Here is a 20,863-nt window from a genome sequence, read left to right as displayed (position 1 = left end):
CCACGAAGCCCTCCCCTTCCGGCTCCCCCAGCTGAACGAGCGTAGGAAACCGCTTGGGGGCGGCCATGCCGCGGCGAGCCTCGCAGGGGTCTGTAGATCCGCTGCCAACCGCCGGCCGCGCGTGAGACCCGCCGCCGCAAGGGCCCCCCGGCCTTATATCCAGGGCTTCCGGCAAGCCCCTCCCCGACCCGCGCCCTCCTCATTGGACTCCAGGCCTCGCCTCCGAAGCCCGCAGCCGCGGCTTCTTCCCCGCAAGGCGCAGCTGCGCTGGGGCGCGCGCCCAGGGCGCTCTCGCTGGGCGGTAGCATCTGCATCCTGCCGCTTCCCCGCGCGCCAGGCTGGAGGCCACAACCGGGAAGCTGCGGAAGCCTTAACTGTGGACGCTGGGCGGCCAGGACAGCCCCAGAGACGTAGGGAAGATCCAACGTCGGGCCGACAGCTTTCAGAGGAGCGAATCGGTATTTGCAGAGACCCGGGTGCCTTTCAGACAGTTCTAATGGGACCAGTTTAGCGTTCCCGAGGCGTTGGAATAAATTTTAATGGAAAATCTAATTAAGTACGTCGGAAAAACAAACGCTCAAGGAGCAGAAAAAGGTATTCGGAGGCCAAAGTAAGCCCCTCCCCACTTCCTCTTGGACCCTGACCACTGAGCACCCTCCCCAGATGCCACTGCATTTCCCGCTTCTGCCTTAACCTGTGAGAGACGGCTGCGCACACCCAACAGCGCCTGGTCCGTGTGGTCCCTCTGGCACCCCAGAGGGAAATCCCTTGAAAGTAACACGATTATAGCTCCATTTCTTGATTTTTCTGTCCAGCTGAAAGCATTGCCTATTAACTGCTGCCCAGGAAGATGAAGGTACATAGCTCTCCCACCAGTGGTTGGCGTATCATGCCAGATCCAGCGGCCAGAGAGCCTCGGAATTCAGTCAGGCTCCTTCTTGTTTGCTCTGCGGCCAAAGAAGTGCATGAGAAATTTGCAGGTGTTTGACAGGGTTTAAAGTCTTTAGACCTAAGCAGAATATGAATTAGGAGCCAAAGAAGGGCTCCTTTAAAGGATCCATTCAAAGCCTCACGGATGGGATAGACTTATAAACGTCCGTGGGTAGACAGAACAATTAGGAGAGTGTATAACTGAAACCCAAGGATCTGGGCTCCGTCACCACCTCCCCTGTAGGTTCTGGGGGCCACTAACATAGCAACTAGAAATTGACATGTGAGGTCCCATCAGTATCACCAATGAGAATCCAATTCAGGAAGCATCCCCATGAAAATCTCTAGTCTGAAATGTTTCTTCTATCAAAATGATATAGGATGATTTTTTTTCCCTTTGGCCACACAGCATGCTCGATCTTAGTTCTCCCACCATGGATCAACCCCTGCTCCCTGCAATGGAAGCACAGAGTCCTAACCACTGGACCCAGGGAATTCCCTAGACGATATTTTTGTTCTTTGGTTGGCCTAAGAGGATACTGGCAGTTCTATGCATGTTAATGTCATTTGTGTGTGTGTGTGTGTGTGTGTGTGTGTGTAGAGATCCTTTACTTCACTGAAGTTTCAGAATTGGGTAAAGAAATGCTTAAGAGAATTTAAACCATAGTATTACTAATTGTGTTAAAAAGGAATCTGTCATTTATGTAAAATCCTAGAATATGCAAACTAATCTGTAGTGATAGAAATCAGGGAGTGATTGTCTGGAGATGGGGTGGAGAGAGGAAGGGAGTGGAAAAAGGCACTAGGATACTCTCGGGGGATGATGGAAATGTGCATTATCTTGATTACAGTGGTGGTTTCACTGGATGTGTCTGTATGTCAAAACTGGTCAAATTGTACACATTTTAGTATAAGCAGTTTATTGTACTTTAGATATTCTCCAAAGTGGTTTAAAAAAAGAAAGAAATCCATATGCATGGTGTTTTAGGTTCCCGTAATATTTTAGATAATTTAACATATTAGAGAGACAGTTTTGCAACTCCAGTTTAAAATACATAATTAAGTAATGGATTTAGATGTGTGACTTTAAGATAAAATCCTAGTTTATATTCAGTATTGGGTCACTGAAGAGAACTTCAGGTTCAACGTATTGTTTCATTTATTTGGTTTGAGGGTATTAGTAATTGGGAAGTTGTTATTTGATTAAAGTACTTCTCAATCTTTTTGCCATGTATGAGGATGTTTAGTTAATTAAATATGTCAGTGGGAACTTGTGCCATTCAGAGGCCATTAAACATAATTGTTAAAACTTTCTAGGCTTATGAATAGCATAGTAAGGTTTGAAAGTAAAACTTGAAAGCTTAAGGGAGGACTGGTGGTTTGGTTTTTATAATTTGAGAAAATAAAATATTAATTTTCAAAGAAGTCTAAACACTCTTTTGAGTGCACAGAAATCACTCTCACAGAAATCATTCTCAACATCTTTCACTGTCTTCCTCCAGCTTACCTAGACTCATCAGACCTGGTATCCTCCCAGTTCAGTTATACAATTTTGTTAGAACAGTATTCAAGTTTATACTATTGTGGTCTTGTAAACAATATTCATAGCTGCATATAGTTTACTATGATTTCTTGCACAAACTTTTGTTTTTCTTGATGTTATAAATTCCTTCTTTGTTCAAATACTACTTTTTATTTTTTCAAATGCTTATTTGTCTATGTACTCCTTCATTCCCAAACTCTCCCCAAATGTGTAAATGTCTCTCCAGGACTTCCAGTGGCACAGCAGGCTCTTTATCAGTTCATCCTCACAGTATTGCTCCTGCAGTCTTTTTTTCTTTTTTTTTTTTAATTGAAGTATAGTCGAGGTACAATATATAAATTCCAGGTGTACAATATAGTGATTCACAATTTTTAAAGTTGTACTCTAGCTCCTGCAGATGTAACTGCTTTTATCTAAGCCAGCTACTCTCTGGGACCCCCTCTGGATTACTAGAGCCTTTTCTAGTAAGGCTCTCTGGATGCCATGACTTACTTTTTATTCTTGCTTGTTTTTTTTTAAATTTATTTATTGTATTTTTAAATTTTTTTGGCTGCGTTGGGTCTTCGTTGCTGCGCGCAGGCTTTCTCTACTTGCGGCGAGTGGGGGCTACTCTTCGATGTGGTGCGTGAGCTTCTCATTGCAGTGGCTTCCCTTGTTGCGGAGCACGGTCTCTAGGTACGTGGGCTTCAGTAGCTGTGGCACACGGGCTTAGTTGCTCCACAGCATGTGGGATCTTCCCGGACCAGGGCTCGAACCTGCGTCCCCTGCATTGGAAGGCGGATTCTTAACCACTGCGCCACCACGGAAGCCCGCTTGTTTTGTTTTTTATATTTTGGAGTAGTGGTGATAGCATTCAGGCAAAAATTATTAAATTGATACAGGTATAATCATCTTCAAGATGATCCTCGTGGTTCCTAGTGTAACTTATCTTTCCTACTTTCTTTCTTTCTTTTTTTTTCCCGCTTTGTTTCTGATTAGCTTCCAGAAAGCTGGGAATGAACTAACTGAATTCCAGGAAGGAGGCAGAGAATTAGAAGCAGAATTGCAGGAAAAATTGGTACAGGCTGAAGAAAGAAATTGACACTTGCAAGCTGATAACCAGACTGAAATATGAAGTGGACGCATTCAAGGTAATTGTGGTAGTAGAAGCTGGTGTCTACTGTGCCGGGTTGATGAAAATGAGAAATACATTTTTTCAGGTGGAGCTTAAGAGCAGTGGGCAGCAACAGCAACAAAAATGTAAAAACAGGTTGCAAGTGAATTTTTGAAATAAAATGTTTTATTTCATGGAACCCAGGGAAAGGTGGTTTAGAGTTTAGAAATCCACTTGGAAACCTCATAGCTGTCAGTTTTCTAGCTATAATGTTCCTAGGTATAATATTGTATCCCTATAATTTTCAAAGGCTGTCTAATTATTTGACAATAGATTGCTTCGTTCTATAGTACTTGAAAATTGTACATATATGTGAAATATGCATTTATTTCATCGTTGTTCGTTATCTCCTCAGTTTTGGAGTCTAGTTTGGGTTAAGATATTAGCTTTAAAATGGAATTTTCAGCAGTAAAAGGATTAATCCCTTTCTTTGCACTTCACTACCTGCCTTAGCCCAATGCTTGGGAGTGTTTCTGTGTCCAGGGAGTGGGTGGGTTTGGGGAAGGTGGGGAGGTCAGTAAGGATAGGGAATTTGGACTCTGAGTGGTAGTCTACCCTGGGCTTACCCGGGCTGCATTTAGCCTGAGAACCCAGAGGTTCCCACACCAAGTTCAGGGTTTTTGAGGCAATGCTTTCATTATTTTACTTTTCTTCAGAGAGAGACTTCCTTTCATTCTGATGAAGCCAATCCTCTGTCATTTCCTAAGGAAGAATGCGTGTCTGAAAATATTTTCATTCTGTTTGCACAGCTAATTGGACATTTGGCTATAGATTCTTGACTAGAAATCATTTTCCCCTCAAAATTTCATGGTTTGCTTCAGTGTCCCCTAGCTTCCAGTGATGCTTTTGAGGAGTTTAAGCCTTTCTGATTTTAACCTCTGGGAAATGTTCTAAAATTAGTTTGTTCATCATTTTTTCGCATCTGTTTTCTCTTACCTCTTTCTAGAATTCCTGTTTATTCAAAAGTTGGCCTCTGCATCCATATTCTTCCTTTTAAAAAAATTTTCACCTCTTTGCTTTATGCTGTTTGGGGTTGTCTGGTAAGCACTAAAGCTTGGGAACTAAGTGGAAGCTGGAGCATGGGGGTTTGTCTGCACCAGACATGGGCTGAGGGCAGTGTGCAGTCTCTTAGGTTTTCCCGCCAGGTTCTCCACTGGGTTGGCTGCCCCTGGAGAGGTTGCAGGCCCATCTCTGCATTCCTTGCAGCTGTCCTGCTGCCCACAGTTCGTCCCTGCACTTGGAGCTGGTGTCCCAGACCACTTTGCAGGTGAGAGTGAAGACAGGCCTGTGTATTTATGAACATTAGCTTGGCCGGCTCTCTAGCCCCCACGTCCCACACAGAGCGGGCTGGGCGAAGGGAGGGAGGGGCCGGGAATGGATTCCCAGCCTGGATCCCCTTGCCTCCGGTCCCCCCAGCCGGAGCCCACCCCAATCCCTCACAAGACCGAAGGCCAGAAGCGGGTCCGCCGAGTCCCAGATGGTCCCCTGGGCAGGACACCACTGGGCACACAAGACTGAGGGCCTGGTCCTGGATCCCATGATGCTTCTGCCCTGGGAGTGTGGCCAGTGAGTATTCTCACTGCTTCTCCAACTCTGGAAACGGGCCCTCAGGCACATACATTTATTTCCCTCCTTGTCTGAGCCTGGAGGAAACATTTCTTTGTTAAGTTTTGTACTGCTTGGGCAGGATGCGTTTTTCTCTTACCTTAGCAGGAGAAAGTGGGTGGAGACATCACACAGTCCAAGGTCTCAGGGAGGGTGGACTTTCACTGAACTTGGGAGATATCATTTGAAAGAAGCTTTCTGCTGCACAATGTGTATTACAATTCTTGTATATTTAAATACACAATACCTTTAGCCCACTCATTTACAAGTGGGACAGCTTGTCCTAAGAAAAATTCAAGAGAAAGACACTGATAAACAGCTCCGAATACTTTGAATATTTCAAAGAACCTAAATATTTACCATTTAGGAGACTTGGTAATAATGATATAGATCTACATTTACGGATATGTAAAAATGTATGTTCTCAGTCTATTCGGTGAAAAAAGGAAGCTGTGAAACAAAATGTATACTATTACTGATGTTAAATAGACATAGTTAATGCAGATAATTAAGAAAAACCAAAACAAACTCTAATGCTTCCCCGCTCCTTTTGGTTTCAAGTGCAAGGCTCTATAAAGCATTCTCAGAACACAGTATTAGTGAGTAACTCTCACTCCTCTGTTCCCCTTTACCCCATTTCCCCCTACATTTAGTGATCTGTTGTCTCTTTACTGCTACTAAAACCTTGAATTCCACAGGGATGAACATTTTGGTTCTCTTGTCCCTGCTGTGTCCCCAGCGTAGAGTAGGCACTCAAATACAAGCACCACGAAGAAGGAGTTTTTGGTTGTTTGTTCCCCAATGTATCCTCAACATCTAGAATAGCATCGGCACCTAGTAGGCACTCAGTATATATTTGTTGAAGAACGTCCATCATAACTGGCAGCTTCCTCAGAATCTGGTGTGTAGCATCCATCATGAACAGGACTTCTGTGAGTGGAGAGGAAATCTAACTATTTGTAACAGGTTAAATGCCAAGGGTATTTATACTACTTATATAAGTCTTAATATTCCTTGAAAATGAAATAACTGCTTCCATAGCTATTAAAATAGAACTTATTTACTTAGCAAAGTGTTATTGAACCTTTAAATGCCTTAACATTGATAAACGTATTCAAATATTCATGGATATTTCATTAAAATGTCAAATCTAACATAAATTTGTTTCCAATGCTTAAAAAAAAACAGACAAATTACAAACAAATCAGGATGGTTGTAAGAATTATTATCCCAACTCCACTTAAATAGGGTACAAAAACTGATATTACCATGGATTTAAACTTTCTTATTTACCTATATTTTATTCCAAATTAATTATTGTACACTCCTTGTGTCTGTAATTTTTTGAGATATTTATCTTTCTAGCACTATGATAATCTCATCAGACCCAAAAGGGGAAGGAAGGAAGACTTCATTTTAGACTCTGCAGGTTGTCAATGCATAATATAACATATGGCTTTTAAAGTATCTTGAATGGACAATATACATGGTCCTAAGGCTATACAATGAAGTCTCTTTTCCTCATTTAAACACTGTATCTTTTCAAAGCTCTTCTATGCAAATACAAAGATATATGTACATATATGCTTTTAAACACAAATGGTAGCATACAGTACACAGTCTGCAGTAGTTTTTCACTTAACAATGTATCTTGAGGATGGTTGCATATTGAACCTGACTTCACCTGAGATACTACAAATTTACTTCTATTTTTCTTTCTCATGCTACAATAGAAATTTCATGAGGATGAGGACTTTTGTCTTTTTCACTGCTTTTTATTTTTTAGGGCTTCCTACATTGTAAATATGTATTTATCTTGTTCATGAATCTTTACCTTGTATTCTGTGTGTTGCTTTGATCAGACATGCTGTTGCAATATATATCCTTGTACATGTGGGAGTATATCCATAGGATAAAATTCTAAATGCAGACCTGCTGGGTTAAAGAGTTTTTAACATTTCAATGGATAAGTTGTTGCCAAATGGTGCCCCATTGAGATCGAACCATTTTTACAGCATTATACCATTGAAACTTATTTTTAGAGAAAACCAGTACATATACATTGTGTTCCTTCTTCAAAAGACATCATTGACAACAAGGACCTACTGTATGGCACAGGGACCCTGCTCAATACTCTGTGATAACCTAAATGGGAAAAGAATTTGCAAAAGAATAGATACATGTATGTGTATAGCTGAGTCATTTTGCTTTACACCTGAAACTAACACAACATTGTTAATCAACTCTACAACAGTATAAAATAAAAATTAAAACAATCATTGATGGAAAATGCAGGGGGTGAGGTGGAGGTGGGAAGCAGAGCACGTGAAATGGTGCGACTTCCTAGGACATCACGTAGGAAGATGCTTGCTTCAACCCAGTCCTACAGCAGCAATGACCTTTAACATTCGGTTATAAGATTTTCTCAAAATGATGTACTGAACTAACTCAAGTGTTCAAGGTTTTAACCTTCCAGAGTTTGACTTAACCAACACGGAAATTCTGCCCTTCCATATCCTAACAAAAATCCCCTTTTGCAAGAGGGTATTGAGGAGTGTTGGAGAAGTAGCCACTTTAAGAAGCGGAAATCGGGCTTCCCTGGTGGCTCAGTGGTTGAGAATCTGCCTGCCAAAGCAGGGCACCCGGATTCGAGCCCTGGTGTGGGAAGATCCCACAGGCCGGGAGCAACTAAGCCACTTTAAGAAGCGGAAATCGGGCTTCCCTGGTGGCTCAGTGGTTGAGAATCTGCCTGCCAAAGCAGGGCACCCGGATTCGAGCCCTGGTGTGGGAAGATCCCACAGGCCGTGGAGCAACTAAGCCCGTGCGCCACAACTACTGAGCCTGCGCTCTAGAGCCCGTGAGCCACAACTACTGAGCCCGTGAGCCACAACTACTGAAGCCTGCGCACCTAGGGCCTGTGCTCCACAAGAAAGGCCACTGCAATGAGAAGCCTGCGCACCGCAACGAAGAGTAGCACCTGCTCTCCACAATGAGAGAAAGCCTGCGCGCAGCAACGAAGACCCAACCCAGCCAAAAATAAATAAAATTATTTTAAAAAAAAAAAAAGCAGAAATCAAGCTACCATAGAGGTGGACAGTCGGAAGGCGGCATCGGTGGGGCACCGAGTGGTACCCGGCTGGAGAGCAGGAAGACACTCAGCCCCGAGTGGAGGAGGATTGCGTTTTATCCGGGATCGCACGGGGGGCACAAAACTGGAGGCTCGAGCCAGGCTTCCACATCCAGCGCTTACCAAGGACTGCACAGTCCTACTCTCTCTGGCAAGAGTGTCAAGAGTGTCTCCGGTTATTAGAAATCTTCCAAGGAGACTAAGTTCCTCCCTTGGGGAAAATCTGCACTTTGCAAATTGTCTTAGTGAATACGTATTGTTATGTTCCTTACGGAGGTGGGGAGGGCTTTAAAAAGGCAGAATGCAACATAAAGGGGCTCAATGATGAAGGGGGAGAACATGAGGTTAGCTGCTGCTTGTTCCAGGAATTGCTGAGTTGAGGCTGACATCTCCTCCGCTTCTAGGGGCCGCGTGGCTGGGCTTCATCACCAGTGGCTCCACTGGGAGGTCCCCGGGGACAGCGACAAGACCCTGGAGAAACGAGGGGACGGGAACCCGCGGGCCCCCGACAGCGCGCAGAGCCGCCCCAGGGTTGGGGGGCGACTCCGGGCCGGTGCTCTGGCGCCCCTGGGACCTGAGCTCGCTCTGGACTGCAGGCGGTTTGTAGGAAAAGCTGGGGCCACGTGTCTGTTGGGCGGGGTGTTTACCCGTGAAGACGCCGAGGACCCTTGACCCTTCCCCGGAATCGTCCTAGTGGCGGGAACCGAAGTGGCGTCTTATGAAGGGAGATGAGGCTTCTAGCCTCATCCGATTTAAAACGCGATCTCCTGAGCAGCTCTGTTCCGGGAAGAGCGCGCGTTTCAGGATTCCTTTCTAAGGTCCGGAGTTTGGAGAGAAAGTGATTAGATCTGGGCAGACACCGCCCCGCCCCCGACAGTTCCTGGCGCCCAGTTCCTGGGGGCCGGAGTCGCGCGCCGTCCAGCGCACCCTGTAACCGGCTAAGAGCGCGGAAGGACGCAGGGGAGGGGGGGCGTCGGGGCCCACAGGGTCTCCGCCTCCGTCTCCGTGTCTGCTCGGACCCTGTGGGTCACCTGGCTCGCGCTGCGGACGGCGGCGCTGGCGGCCGGACCTCAGACTTGCCGGGTGGCAATCGCGACCCTACCGTCAGGTCTCAGGTTTTCAAGGTCCGGACTGGGCTGGGACTTGGGGCGGGACAGAGAGGTGTCTTGTTCAGGATCCGGTCCCACGAGGGCTGGGGCAAGTCGCCTTACTTGGTGTGAGCAGGAAAAAGGAAGCGCGGGGGCCAGGCCCTCCCCTCCGCGTCACCTCCCCGCACCCACTACAAAGACCCGAGGGACAGGCTCCCCATCTTCTCTCCCAATCGCTACCACTTATCCCCTCGGTGGTCTCTGCAGTCTCCTGGCTTTAAATCACATGGCTATGCCAACGACGCCGGACTCACTTTCCCAGCCCCTCAGGCCTCCCAAGTTGCCCTCACCGCGCTGTGAGCACACCTGCTACTCCTGTGGTCTTCTCCGCATCAGTTCACAGCAATGCCATCTTTCAGAATTCCCAGCACCAAACCCTGGAGTCCTTCTAAGATTTCTTTCTCTATTTTGTTTGTTTGTTTGTTTGTTTTTAACCCAACCCTTCAACAAATCCCCTTAGGTGGAACTTCAGGGCGTATCCAAAGTCTAGTCACTTCTCACCAGCTCCCTGCTACCACGTGGTCCAAGCCGCTCCCAGCTCTCCTCTGGGCACTGCAGCATCCTCCTGTCTGCCCTCATCCCCCTTAGCTCTCTTCTCCAACACAAGGGCCAGAGGAATTCCATCGAAGGGAAATTAAACTGAGTCACTTAAACACTGAAAGGCTGCCTATTTTTCTCTGAGTACAGGCTGGAAGTTTTACAGCGGGATCCCCGCCCTCTTTGATGTGTCCCCACTTTTTCTAGTCCCAGCGCCAGTTCCTTAGACAGTACCCCTACCTCGCCCCATGCTCTAGCTTCAGGGCCCTTGAACTGTTCCTCTTCCCTCATGAGTGTGTGGTTCGGGCCCCTTCCAGTCCCCACTCCACCACTAGTATCTTCATGACTTGTACCTGGTTCTCAGGGAGACCTTCCATGTGCTCCGGCTTTGAAATCACAACTTCACCCTCCTGACTTGCTTTCATTTCTTCCAAATTACACCCTTATCCAAGCAGGTATGTATTTTACTCAGTCTGGCTTACGTGTCTGTTTCCTCATCACCAGCACTTCTACCACTAGACTATGAACACGGGGATTTATTTTTCTGGGTTTTTTTGGCAGCGTCAGGGGGCATGTGGGTTCTTAGTTCCCCTGACCAGGGATCAAACCCACACCCCCTGCAGTGGAAGCTCAGAGTCTTAACCACTGGACCGCCAGGGAAGTCCCCAGGTTGTTGCTTCTGTCAGTGGTTTCTTTTTCTTGCTGAATAATAGTCCATGGTATAAATGTACCACAGTTTGTTTATCCATTCACTTGTTGAAGCGAATGTGTTGTTTGCAGCTTTTGGCTATTACAGGTAAAGCTGCTGTGAACACTCATGTGCAGGGTTTTGTGTGGAAATACGTTTTCATTTCTCTTGGGTGTATAGCTAGGGGAGGAATTGCTGGGTCATATGGTAACGATATGTTTAATCATTGGAGAAACTATCAGATTGTCTCTAAAGTTGTTGTGCCATTTTCTCTTCCACCAGCAATGTATGAATGAGTGATCTAGTTCTCTGAATCCTCACCAGCTCTGGAGTTGGCCCTGATTTTTATTTTAGTCACTCTGATTGTATACTGTTTTAATTTATGTTTGCCTAATAGCAAATGATGAATATTTTTCATGTGTTTATTACCCATCTGTGTATCCTCTTCACTGAAGTGTCTTTTGCTTATTTTCTAATTGCATTGATTTTTTTCACTCTTGAGTTTTGAGAGTTCTTTATATATTCTTGATATTAGCCCTTTGTTGAATATAGGATTTGGAAATATTCTCTCCCAATTGTAGTTTGCCTTTATTTTATTTTTTTCTTTTTTTGCTGCACGTGGGATGTTAGTTCCCTGACCAGGTATCCAACCTGTGCTCTCGGCAGTGAAAGTGCGGAGTCCTAACAACTGAACCACCAGGAAATGCCCATGCCTTTTCATATTATTAACAGGCTTTTCCACAAAACCTTTAGGTGAGGTCCAATTGATCAATTTTTTCTCTTATGGATCAACCGTTTGGTGACAGGTCTAGGGACTCTTAGCTTAACCCTAGTTCCCAAAGATTTACTCCTATGTTTTCCTGTAAAGGTTTTATAGGTATACACTTTACATTTAATCTGCCAACACTGCACAGTCTTGATTACTATAGCTATATAATAATAATTAAATTTAGGCACACTGATCTTTTTTCAAAATTGTTTTAGCTATTCAAGTTCCTTTATTTTTTCATGTAAATGTTAAAACAATCTAGCCTATATCTATGAAAGAACCTTGCTGGTGCTTTAATAGGAATTGCATTAAGCCTGTATATCAACTTGGAGAGAGTTGATGGAGAACAAGATGGAAGCAAAGCGGGTTCTGTGCCCTTGAAGGCTGGGGAGAATCTGGGATAGAGAGGAAACAGTGAGGGATTAGACCTGAGGCGTCACACAGGTTTGGAAGCACACTGTTTCTCAGAGGCTGAGGATAGAGGTGTACCTGGAAGGAACAGCACACTTTGGAGGTTGCTAACCAGTTTCCACAGGCCTAGTGATTCTTTTTTTTTTTTTAAAGAATACTTTATTTTATAAATTTCTTTCTTTATTTATTTTTATTACTATTATTTTTTGGGCTGCATGTGGGCTTTCTCTAGTTGCAGCGAGCAGGGTCTACTCTTCGTTGCGGTGAGCAGGCTTCTCATTGCAGTGGCTTCTCCTTTTGCAGAGCACAGGCTCTAGATGCCTGGGCTTCAATAGTTGTGACATGCGGGCCCAGTAGTTGTGTGTCGAGGGCTCTAGAGCGCAGGCTCAGTAGTTGTGGCACACGGGCTTAGTTGCTCCGCGGCATGTGGGATCTTCGTGGACCAGGGCTCGAACCTGTGTTCCCTGCATTGGCAGGCGGATTCTTAACCACTGTGCCACCAGGGAATCCCAGGCCTAGTAATTCTTACAGGTATTTTGTTTTACCCACACCATTTTTTTCTTCTACCTTTAAAAGAAAAATTATTTTATATTGGAATATATTTGATTTACAACGTTGTGTTAGTTTCAGGTTCTACCTTTTGAATCAGGTGCCAACATTATAAAAATGGGAAATTTCGCATAAAAATCAGAATATCACGGGGGCTTCCCTGGTGGTGCAGTAGTTGAGAGTCCGCCTGCCGATACGGGGGACACGGGTTCTTGTCCTGGTCTGGGAGGATCCCACATGCCGCGGAGCGGCTGGGCCCGTGAGCCATGGCCGCTGAGCCTGCGCGTCCCGAGCCTGTGCTCCGCAACCGGAGAGGCCAGGGCAGTGAGAAGCCCCCCTACCCCCCCAAAAAAAAAAAAAAAAAAATCAGAATATCTGGACTTGCATGCTGGCGTGGCAATTGACCAATGGCAATGAATAATCCCCTTTCTACTTGGGGACCTGGAGGAGGGACCTGGTGGGGGGCTGGAGGGTAAGGCAGGCTATTTAAGGGATTTCCTCCTGTTGAAAATGGATGGCAGCCAGCTCATGCTGTTATACAGAGCTTGAGAGAGCGTGCACTAGATAACCTGCTAATTACCTCACACTTTTCTATCTGCTGGTTTTTATGTTCTAGATGTGGTTTTAGGTAGATAGTGGAGGTATCAATAACCTTGCTACTCAAAATGTGATACATTAACTAGCAGCATGAGCATTACTCAAGAAACTGAAAAATGAGGAATCTTAGGCCTGCCCCAGACCCACTGAACCTGTATTTTAACAAGACTCCCAAGTGCCTCTTCTGTACATTCAAGCTTGAGAAGCTCATCTCTTAGTACCACAGGGTGTGTTGTTACCTAAAAATCCAGGGAACAACAGATTCTATTTGGTTGGTGTACTCATTAAAAAACATTTAACTTTTTAATACAGTGTTTTGCAATAAAGTAACAACTGAAATCTGGATGCTGCAATTGGGAACCATTTATATTTTAATCAAGTGATTTTATTTTCAGATGTTCAAGGGACATTTTTTGGAAAGCATTAGGTCAATAAATAGCCAGAGTATTAAAAATTCTCCTGTCCTTTTATCTCTAATTCCTTCTGTGTCCTTTTATCTATAAAGGAAGCACTCTCAAATAGGTTTAATGAGCCTAATGGTTTATTCTGATTTGTTCAGGGCAGTAGATAAATGGAAGCCAACAAAATCGGATAGTAAATTTGGACTGAGTATCATAGATAGAGGCGTAATAGAAGCAACTTAAAATCGTTTGTAAATAAGATACAGAGTTCGACATATTCTACTGGAGAGTTCTCACTATACTCTCTCTCAGGTCGTCCCCTCCCTCAGGCTTCAGGATTCAGACGCACCGTGCCCCCTCCCTCGCGGGTTACACTGAGACCTAAGAAATGGGAAGTCCCCACAGTCGTGCAGGGCTGGAAGCGGCCTCGAGCGGCCTGTGGCAGAGGGTGGCTCAGCGAGTGTCCCTGCTCATTGCTCTTGGCCCTAAGCCAGCCTGAGATCAGCTGCCTGGCTAGGCCTCCAGGAAGGGCGGGGTCGCGCTGAGACTGTGCGCCAGGCTCGCTCGTCGGCCCTTGGGGTCCCCAGAGCCCCGTGGGAAGAGCTCATCCTTTCCGCCCACCGCGGCCTGCACGTGGCCGAAGCCGAGGCGGAAAGTGGAAATGGAAGAGTGCGTCGGCCTCCCGGGCTCCCACTGCCGCGAGGCCTGGCCGGCGCGGGTGGTGGCCGGAGCCCGCAGGCTCACGGGGCCCCCGGGGACGCACGTCGGGGTTTCGCTGCCTGGACCGGTCTTCGGAGAGAGTCGGGCCGGGGACTTGACAGGCGGTGGGCCTCGCGCCTGGGTCCCCGGTCGCCGTCCTTGCTGGAGTCTGCGCTGCGCTTAGGGCCGGGCTTGCGGGCTCCACTCCGCCCGGCGTGACCCCCACTCGCCACCCTCCCTCCGACGGCGCTTTGCGGGGCGCGGCTCCGCGCCCGCTCTCCTCAGGCTCCTCCCGAGGGGGAACCGGGGACTTCTGGACCCGGCAGTGCCCCACGCGCTGGACGACGCGAGGTCGCGATCCTCGGCGCCCGTAGAAGGAAGGGCGCGGGCCGAGGGTCCGCAGGTTCCGGCCGCAGGCGCCCTCACAGTCACTTCCGGAGCTCCTCCGCCCCCGGCCCAGCCGCTCCGTCTCCCCCGGACTCTCGGGTCGGGCACTGCCGCAGTCTTCGGGAGCTCCGGAGCCAGAGCCGGAGCCGGGAAGCACGTCCCCGGACGTGTCTCCTCGGGCGGCGTCGCGGGAACGGGGCGCCGGAGGCCTGGGCGTTCCCGGTGCTGGGCTCTCTGGAGACGAGGTGCAGGCGCTGGGCGGGTCGCGTCCGGAGACTGGAGAAGCCGGGGCCACTCGGGTGCCGGCGGTGGGTGTGTTTCCAGACCCAAGCGCGAAGCTCGTGGGGATCGTGCCCGCTCCCCCCGCGCAAACCTTGGATCGGACCCAAGTGATGGGCTAGAATCTTCGCACGGGGCGAAGGAGGGGGAAGACGGACTGCTCATGGGGATCTGGGCTGCAGTGACTGCTCTGGGCCTGGGGGAGCACTTCCTGGAAACTCCGGTAAAATCCCGCGCCCGTGGCAGGGCGGAGGGTCGCTGGCCAAAGAGATGCTGGCCTTCTTGGTGGGCTTTTCCTCAGAAAGAGGAGGGAGGAATGGGTGTCGCCGGGACTGCCTTTACTGGGGCAGCGTCCCTGGGATTCTGCAGGCTTCTCTCAGTTTGGCCCTGCCCCAGGGGCCCTGGGTCAGTTCCTGAGTGATGGTCCAGATGAAAGGCCGCTGTGTGTCCTCGGGCTGCAAGGCGTGACCCTCTGGGGACCGTGCCCAGCCATGCGCTCGGGGGACCCCTCGGGCTCACATTGACACGCCAAGGGGTGGATGGCTGGAACTCCAGGTGTGGCTGACCACGAGGTGCCCTGAGTTTTCCAGAAGGCCCAGAGGAAGAGCCCTGGCTGCCTCTGGCACCTCTGGTTCAGTGCACCCGGCACTTACCTGCCTGACCTCTGAGTTCCGTGGTGGGGGACATCGTGAGCTCCCTGCCAACTGCCCACTTTCCATGTTCCCTGCCAGCAGTCTATGCACTCAGAGTGGAAGAGAGGGAGCATCCCCTCCCTCTGGCTGAACCTGAGGTTCCCACCTGCTTCAAATGAAAAGCTACTGGCAGGTAATATTTCGGATTGAGAGTGAATTTTAAGTGGTTTCCTCTCATGTGTACTCACAGAGCCAGTCTCGGAAGCTAAAGGTGGGCCTGGAGACACAGAAACAACTGCTTCCTGGGGATAAGAAAAATTAAGATAGGAATCCCTATTCCCCAAGCAGGAAGGAGTTGGTGGCACCTTTTTGAGGAGGGTTCAGGGAGGGGGAATCTAACTCCCCTTAGTAAATCACACTACTCTCCTACCAACAATTTGAATCTGCAATTCTAGGTTCAACATCTGTTAATGAAAAATCAATCCAGAGTCACTTCTTCCAGTGGCAAGGCAAACAGCTGAGAATCCTTGATAGGAGTGGGGAAATGGGTGCTTATAAACTGCTGATGTGCCACACCTGTGCTGATTCTAAGTGTACACAAACTCCTTAGAAAGGATGTTAGTCATTAGTATACACATTTGTTTGATAGTCATACTTTTTGAGCCTGTAATTTAAGTCCTGGTTGTTTATTGTATAAGTTTGTACAATGTTACAAGTTTGAAATAAGTGTGTATAATTACGTAGGCTCCTCTCTAATACTCTTAAGTTGGACGCAATTCCTGTGCTCATCTATCTGCGTCTTTAAATACCATATCGAGGGACTTCCTTGGTGGTGCAGTGGTTAAGAATCTGCCTGCCAGCTCAGGGGACATGGGTTCGATCCGTGGTCTGGGAAGATTCCGCATGCTGCCAAGCAACTAAGCCCGTGCGTCACAACTACTGAGCCTGTGCTCTAGAGCCCGTGCACCGCAACTACTGAAGCCCATGCGCCTAGAGCCCGTGCTCTGCAACAAGAGAAGCCGCCGCCATGAGAGAAGCAAGTGCACAGCAAGGAAGAGTAGCTCCGGCTCGCCATAACTAGAGAAAGCCCATGCACAGCAATGAAGACCCAAGACAGCCATAAATAAATAAATAAATAAATAAATACCATGTTGAACTTCCAGCCAAAGACATGGTGTGTATATGGGGGATGAGGGTATTTAAAAACCATGATAAAGGAAGTCCTCACTAGGGGATGGTTTACACTTTGTTTTTCCCTCAGAAGAGTTACTTTTTATCAGCTACCTGACATATTAGTACTTTATTTCCCTTTCATTGAAATTGAGAACTACGGAAGAGTAGAAAGAATTCTGTATATCCTTCACTGAGAACCAACTGTTGATATTTGTCACATTGATTCCCTCACTCTCTCTCTCTATGTGCGTATATATATATATATATATATGCACACACATATATATATATATATAAATATATAATTTGGGGGGTTCATTTATGGGGGTGCTGAACTATTTGTAAGTGAATTGTAGATATCAACACTTTACATATTTCAACATGTTTCTTGTTAGAACAAGGACCTTTTCTTATGCAATAAAGGCACCACACTCTAGAAATCGTATATTATAGAACATACAATCAAATACTATTTTACAATATAGCCCATGTTAAAATTTCCTCCACTGTCCTGAAATGGTCTTTCTCTGTCTTTGATTCAGGGTTTGAATCATGCATAGCACTTGGGTGTCTCTTTATTAATAAGATGATCTAAGGCTGCTGAGGGGACATTAAACGTTATCAGAACATGATCTTGGGAAAAGCCAGCTTCATCTCTGTCTGTGAAGCCCTCAACATTGAAACACACCCCCATCGGATAGATCTAGTGCAGTGTTTAGAGCAATCTGTTTTTTAAATGAATAAAACAAGTTTGTTTAGGGCCTGAAGGCCGGACCACATAGTTTAGGCCACGTGAGCTTCGAAATCCGGGTAGATTCAAAAGTTCCAGACTCAGGGGCTTCAAGGAACGTGAACCGTGGGGGCACTTCAGAGCCCCCATAAGGACCCTGGAAGAAAATGAATATTGGAATCTCGTTTTCCTCTTCGTTAAGTGGCAGGAGTGACCCCTCAGTCCCCTGAAGTTGCAGGGGTCGCCCTGCAGTGAAGTCCCGGGGGGCCGGCTCCCTTAGGCCAAGGGAAGACACACCCTCCTTTGGAACGTGGAAGGCAGGGACTCGATTTGGCAGCTGGGTGGCTGTCGCACCCCCAAACCTGTACTGCTTTCCGAGGTTCAGGCCCAGCCACTGTTTCTAGAATAACAAGGGTTTCTAGCGCCGTCTGCCCACTCACTCCCAAGGCGAAGGGATTTTGGTGCAGAGGAAACGAGTCAAAGCAGGTGGGAGCCCGAGTCAACTCGGAGACAGCTGGGCCCACCCGCGCTCGGGAGCCGGAGGTGGGGCGGGGAAGCGCCCTAGACAGTCAACCGGAGACCAAGGCGGCGCGGGGCGTGCGGGGCGTGGCGAGCGCGGGATTGCGTTGCCGGGCCGGGGGCGGGGCCTGGATGGGACGGGGCGGGGCCTGGATGGGGGTTGGCCAGGGGCGCGGGGTGTGGCCCGCCCAGGTGCTTAACTTTCCGCCGGAGGCGTCGTCCTGCCCAGTCTAGGTCCGCGCTCCCAGCAGGCTTGGTGTAGACACCGTTAAGATGGGGAAGCTGCCCGAGCGGAACGACATCCCACCTTGGTTGGGGACTCCCGAAGTCTTGAAGGAGCCCGGGGTGTTCCAGGTCCAGACGGGGCTGCTGGAAGCCGTGTTCGGTGAGTGAGCCCAGTCCTGACCCGGGTGCCCCGGCCCTCCTGGGCCCGAGCGCTCATCTTCTCGCCTAAACAGGCCCCGACGGATCTCGAGTCGCATTCGTCGAGCAGGTGAGCAAAGTCATGCTCCAGATGAAGGGTCTGGAATCTTCGGACCTCGCCGAAGTCATGGTTTGCGGCTCTTACTTGTGCAAGTTCCAGACCAAGTGGATGCTCCAGTCCGTGGCCTAGCGGCACCGCCAGCAGCACAAACAGGTTGAGAGGCCTCATGATCAGGTGCCCTGGACCTGCCTGTGCAGGCGGCCTGGCCCCCGCCCCTCCAGCCCTCCTCACCCCTCCCTAACTATCCCCTCCGGGCAACCACCAACAGCACCCACCCGGGGAGGCCTCTGTGTCCAGGCTGTGCCCCAGACTCCTTGGCAGTGCCGGCCCTTGGTCCCACGGACCCTGGAGTAAGGCTGTGAGAGGTGGCCGGGGCTGGCCTCCTGGGGCGGGGCCTCCCCACCCGCCATGTTGGAATGAGCCCAGTTGGCCCCAGGTTCTGAGGTTCCCGAGAATCCCAGGCCCAGGACGCCTAGTCCCAGAAAGGAACCTTGGAAAGAGGCAGAGAACTGTTCAGGCTCTTACCCTCTCCCCTCACACTTGCCTGCTGTGGCTTTCTGGTGCAGGGATGCTGCAACCTGAGGAAGCCATGAATTCGCTCGACCTAGCTCCTCGGCTGAAGGGAAGCCAGTTTGCAGCCACACCAACCTGGGACGGCGAGGTAGAGAGGAGGCTGCAGCCAGAGCTCCCTGGGGTCTGGTTTAAACTCTGCTCCAGCCTGACAAGGAACACCCAGCTGGTTTCTGGTCTCTGCCTCTAAGTCCTCATGTCCTTTCCCCCAAGGTTGCTAATTACAGAATAAAATTTTAAAAGGTTTCTTGATGTGTCTTGTTGTGTAGTTGAGGTGTTGGAGATAACATCACAGGTGAGGTGGCCCTGGAGCTTAACCCTTAGTGAAACCCCTAAGGCTAGAAAGAGGTCCCAGAGCACAGGGGGAAAAAGGGTCTGGAGAGGAAAAGGAAAAGAGTCTGGGAGTCAAGTTCTGAGATGCAGCTCTGACCAAAAAATCCGACAGCCTAGGAGAGATGTGATATTCCGGCACTGAGAGTTTCATATCCTTGTAAACTAAATTGGAGACTGCTGTCTGGGTTCTCGTTTGCATTCAGCCTACTGCTGCACATTATTTAGGTTGGAGTGTGAAGAAAATTCAGCCTTACAGATAGGTATACAGGAAAGGAGAACCTCACACAGACCCCTTGAAATGGTCTCTGGAATTCTCCACCACACTTACAGGAGGCCCTGGCCTCCGAAGGGTAAGTGGGATTAGGGTGGATGAAGCATTACCATAGGCGGGGCTCACTCCTGAGGGTAGAGGGGCCATCAGAACGGGGGCCACAGTTTTCCCTAGTAGAGACCAGCCTGGTAGTTCACAAGCCGGAATGAATCCCCTCAGGGAGCTTTCTGGCCCTATGACGTTAGCCACATTCACCCTCCTACCCTCTCTCCCTGCTCAGGTTCTAAATTGAAGATAATAGCCTCTGACCTCAGGCGAAGTTGTGAGATTTACGTAGGGTACTTAGAGCAAGCATCACACCAGAAACAAGTGTTGACCATCTTTTGGAGCAATTGAACAAAAATGGGGGAGAAAAACTAGCAAGGAGCCGTTTTCTGCAAGAGGAATGTGGCCTGTCCATCAGACAGCTGTTCTCGTTCTCACTCAGTAAATGAATGGCACCAGCATTTGGGGCCAGTGGTTCAGCCCCCAAACTAGAAGCCATCCTTGATGCCTGACCACCCAAAAGGACTCCTTGCTCGAGCCCGGTCACCTTGACTTCCAACCTGAGCCCTTCCTGCACCTGTACCCGGTCCAGCTGCCCACCCCACCCCGGCGCCAACCTGCCTTGCCAGAACTACTGAAAGAGGCTCCTATCAGGTATCAGGGGGTTCTCTTTTTGGCATCTCACAGTCGGCTCCTCTGCCAGACTTAATTCTTACAACGTTAATCAGATGGCCCCTCCACCAAAAGGAACTCCAAAGTTTTCCAGCCAACCTAACCCAAGCTCCTGGCCCTGACCTAGAACGCCCTGTGTAATGTGCCACCTGCCTGCATCTCTGCTGCAGATCCGTATCCTTTTGCTGCCCCTCAAACAAACCGTCTTGTTACCACTTCAGGGTTTTTATTTTTCTCTTCTGCCAAGAACACTTCTCACTTGTTTTTATTAAATTTTTTGGCCACACCAGGTGGCTTGCAGGATCTTAGTTCCCCAACCAGGGATTGAACCCGTGCCCCCTGCAATGGAAGTGCAGAGTCCTAACCACTGGAACACCAGGGAATTCCCTCTCACTTTTTTGGAATGATTCTGTTCCCTTCTTCCCGGTGGTCCATGTTCCCTCCAGAGGTTCTCTCCTTCCCCACTGTCTCTGCTCGACCTGCTTTAGTTTTGTTCATGGCATTTTAAACATTACTGACAAGCTAACTGTTCGTTTTCCTCCTCTGCCCCACTGGAATGTAAACTCTAGAAAAGTTGAGATTTTAAAAGAATAGACAGTATGTAATATTAA

At 48.4% G+C, this 20,863-nt stretch overlaps 1 protein-coding gene across 1 annotated transcript in view; it reads right to left on the bottom strand.

Annotated features, from left to right (window-relative positions):
• KHDC3L (KH domain containing 3 like, subcortical maternal complex member) overlaps positions 1 to 67 on the bottom strand; it is a 1,263-nt gene extending 1,196 nt beyond the window's left edge. The window contains exon 1 of the mRNA XM_007458406.1: positions 5 to 67. Within this exon, the coding sequence (XP_007458468.1) occupies positions 5 to 67 (63 nt within the window). The remainder of the gene's footprint in view (positions 1 to 4) is intronic.
• Positions 68 to 20,863: the final 20,796 nt, after the last annotated feature.

This window comes from Lipotes vexillifer, unplaced genomic scaffold (genome assembly GCF_000442215.2).
Source record: "Lipotes vexillifer unplaced genomic scaffold, Lipotes_vexillifer_v1.1 scaffold2, whole genome shotgun sequence".
NCBI classification, from domain to species: domain Eukaryota; kingdom Metazoa; phylum Chordata; class Mammalia; order Artiodactyla; family Lipotidae; genus Lipotes; species Lipotes vexillifer.
The sequence above is the reverse complement of the archived record's forward strand: the minus strand, read 5'-3'. Positions and strand labels throughout refer to the sequence as shown.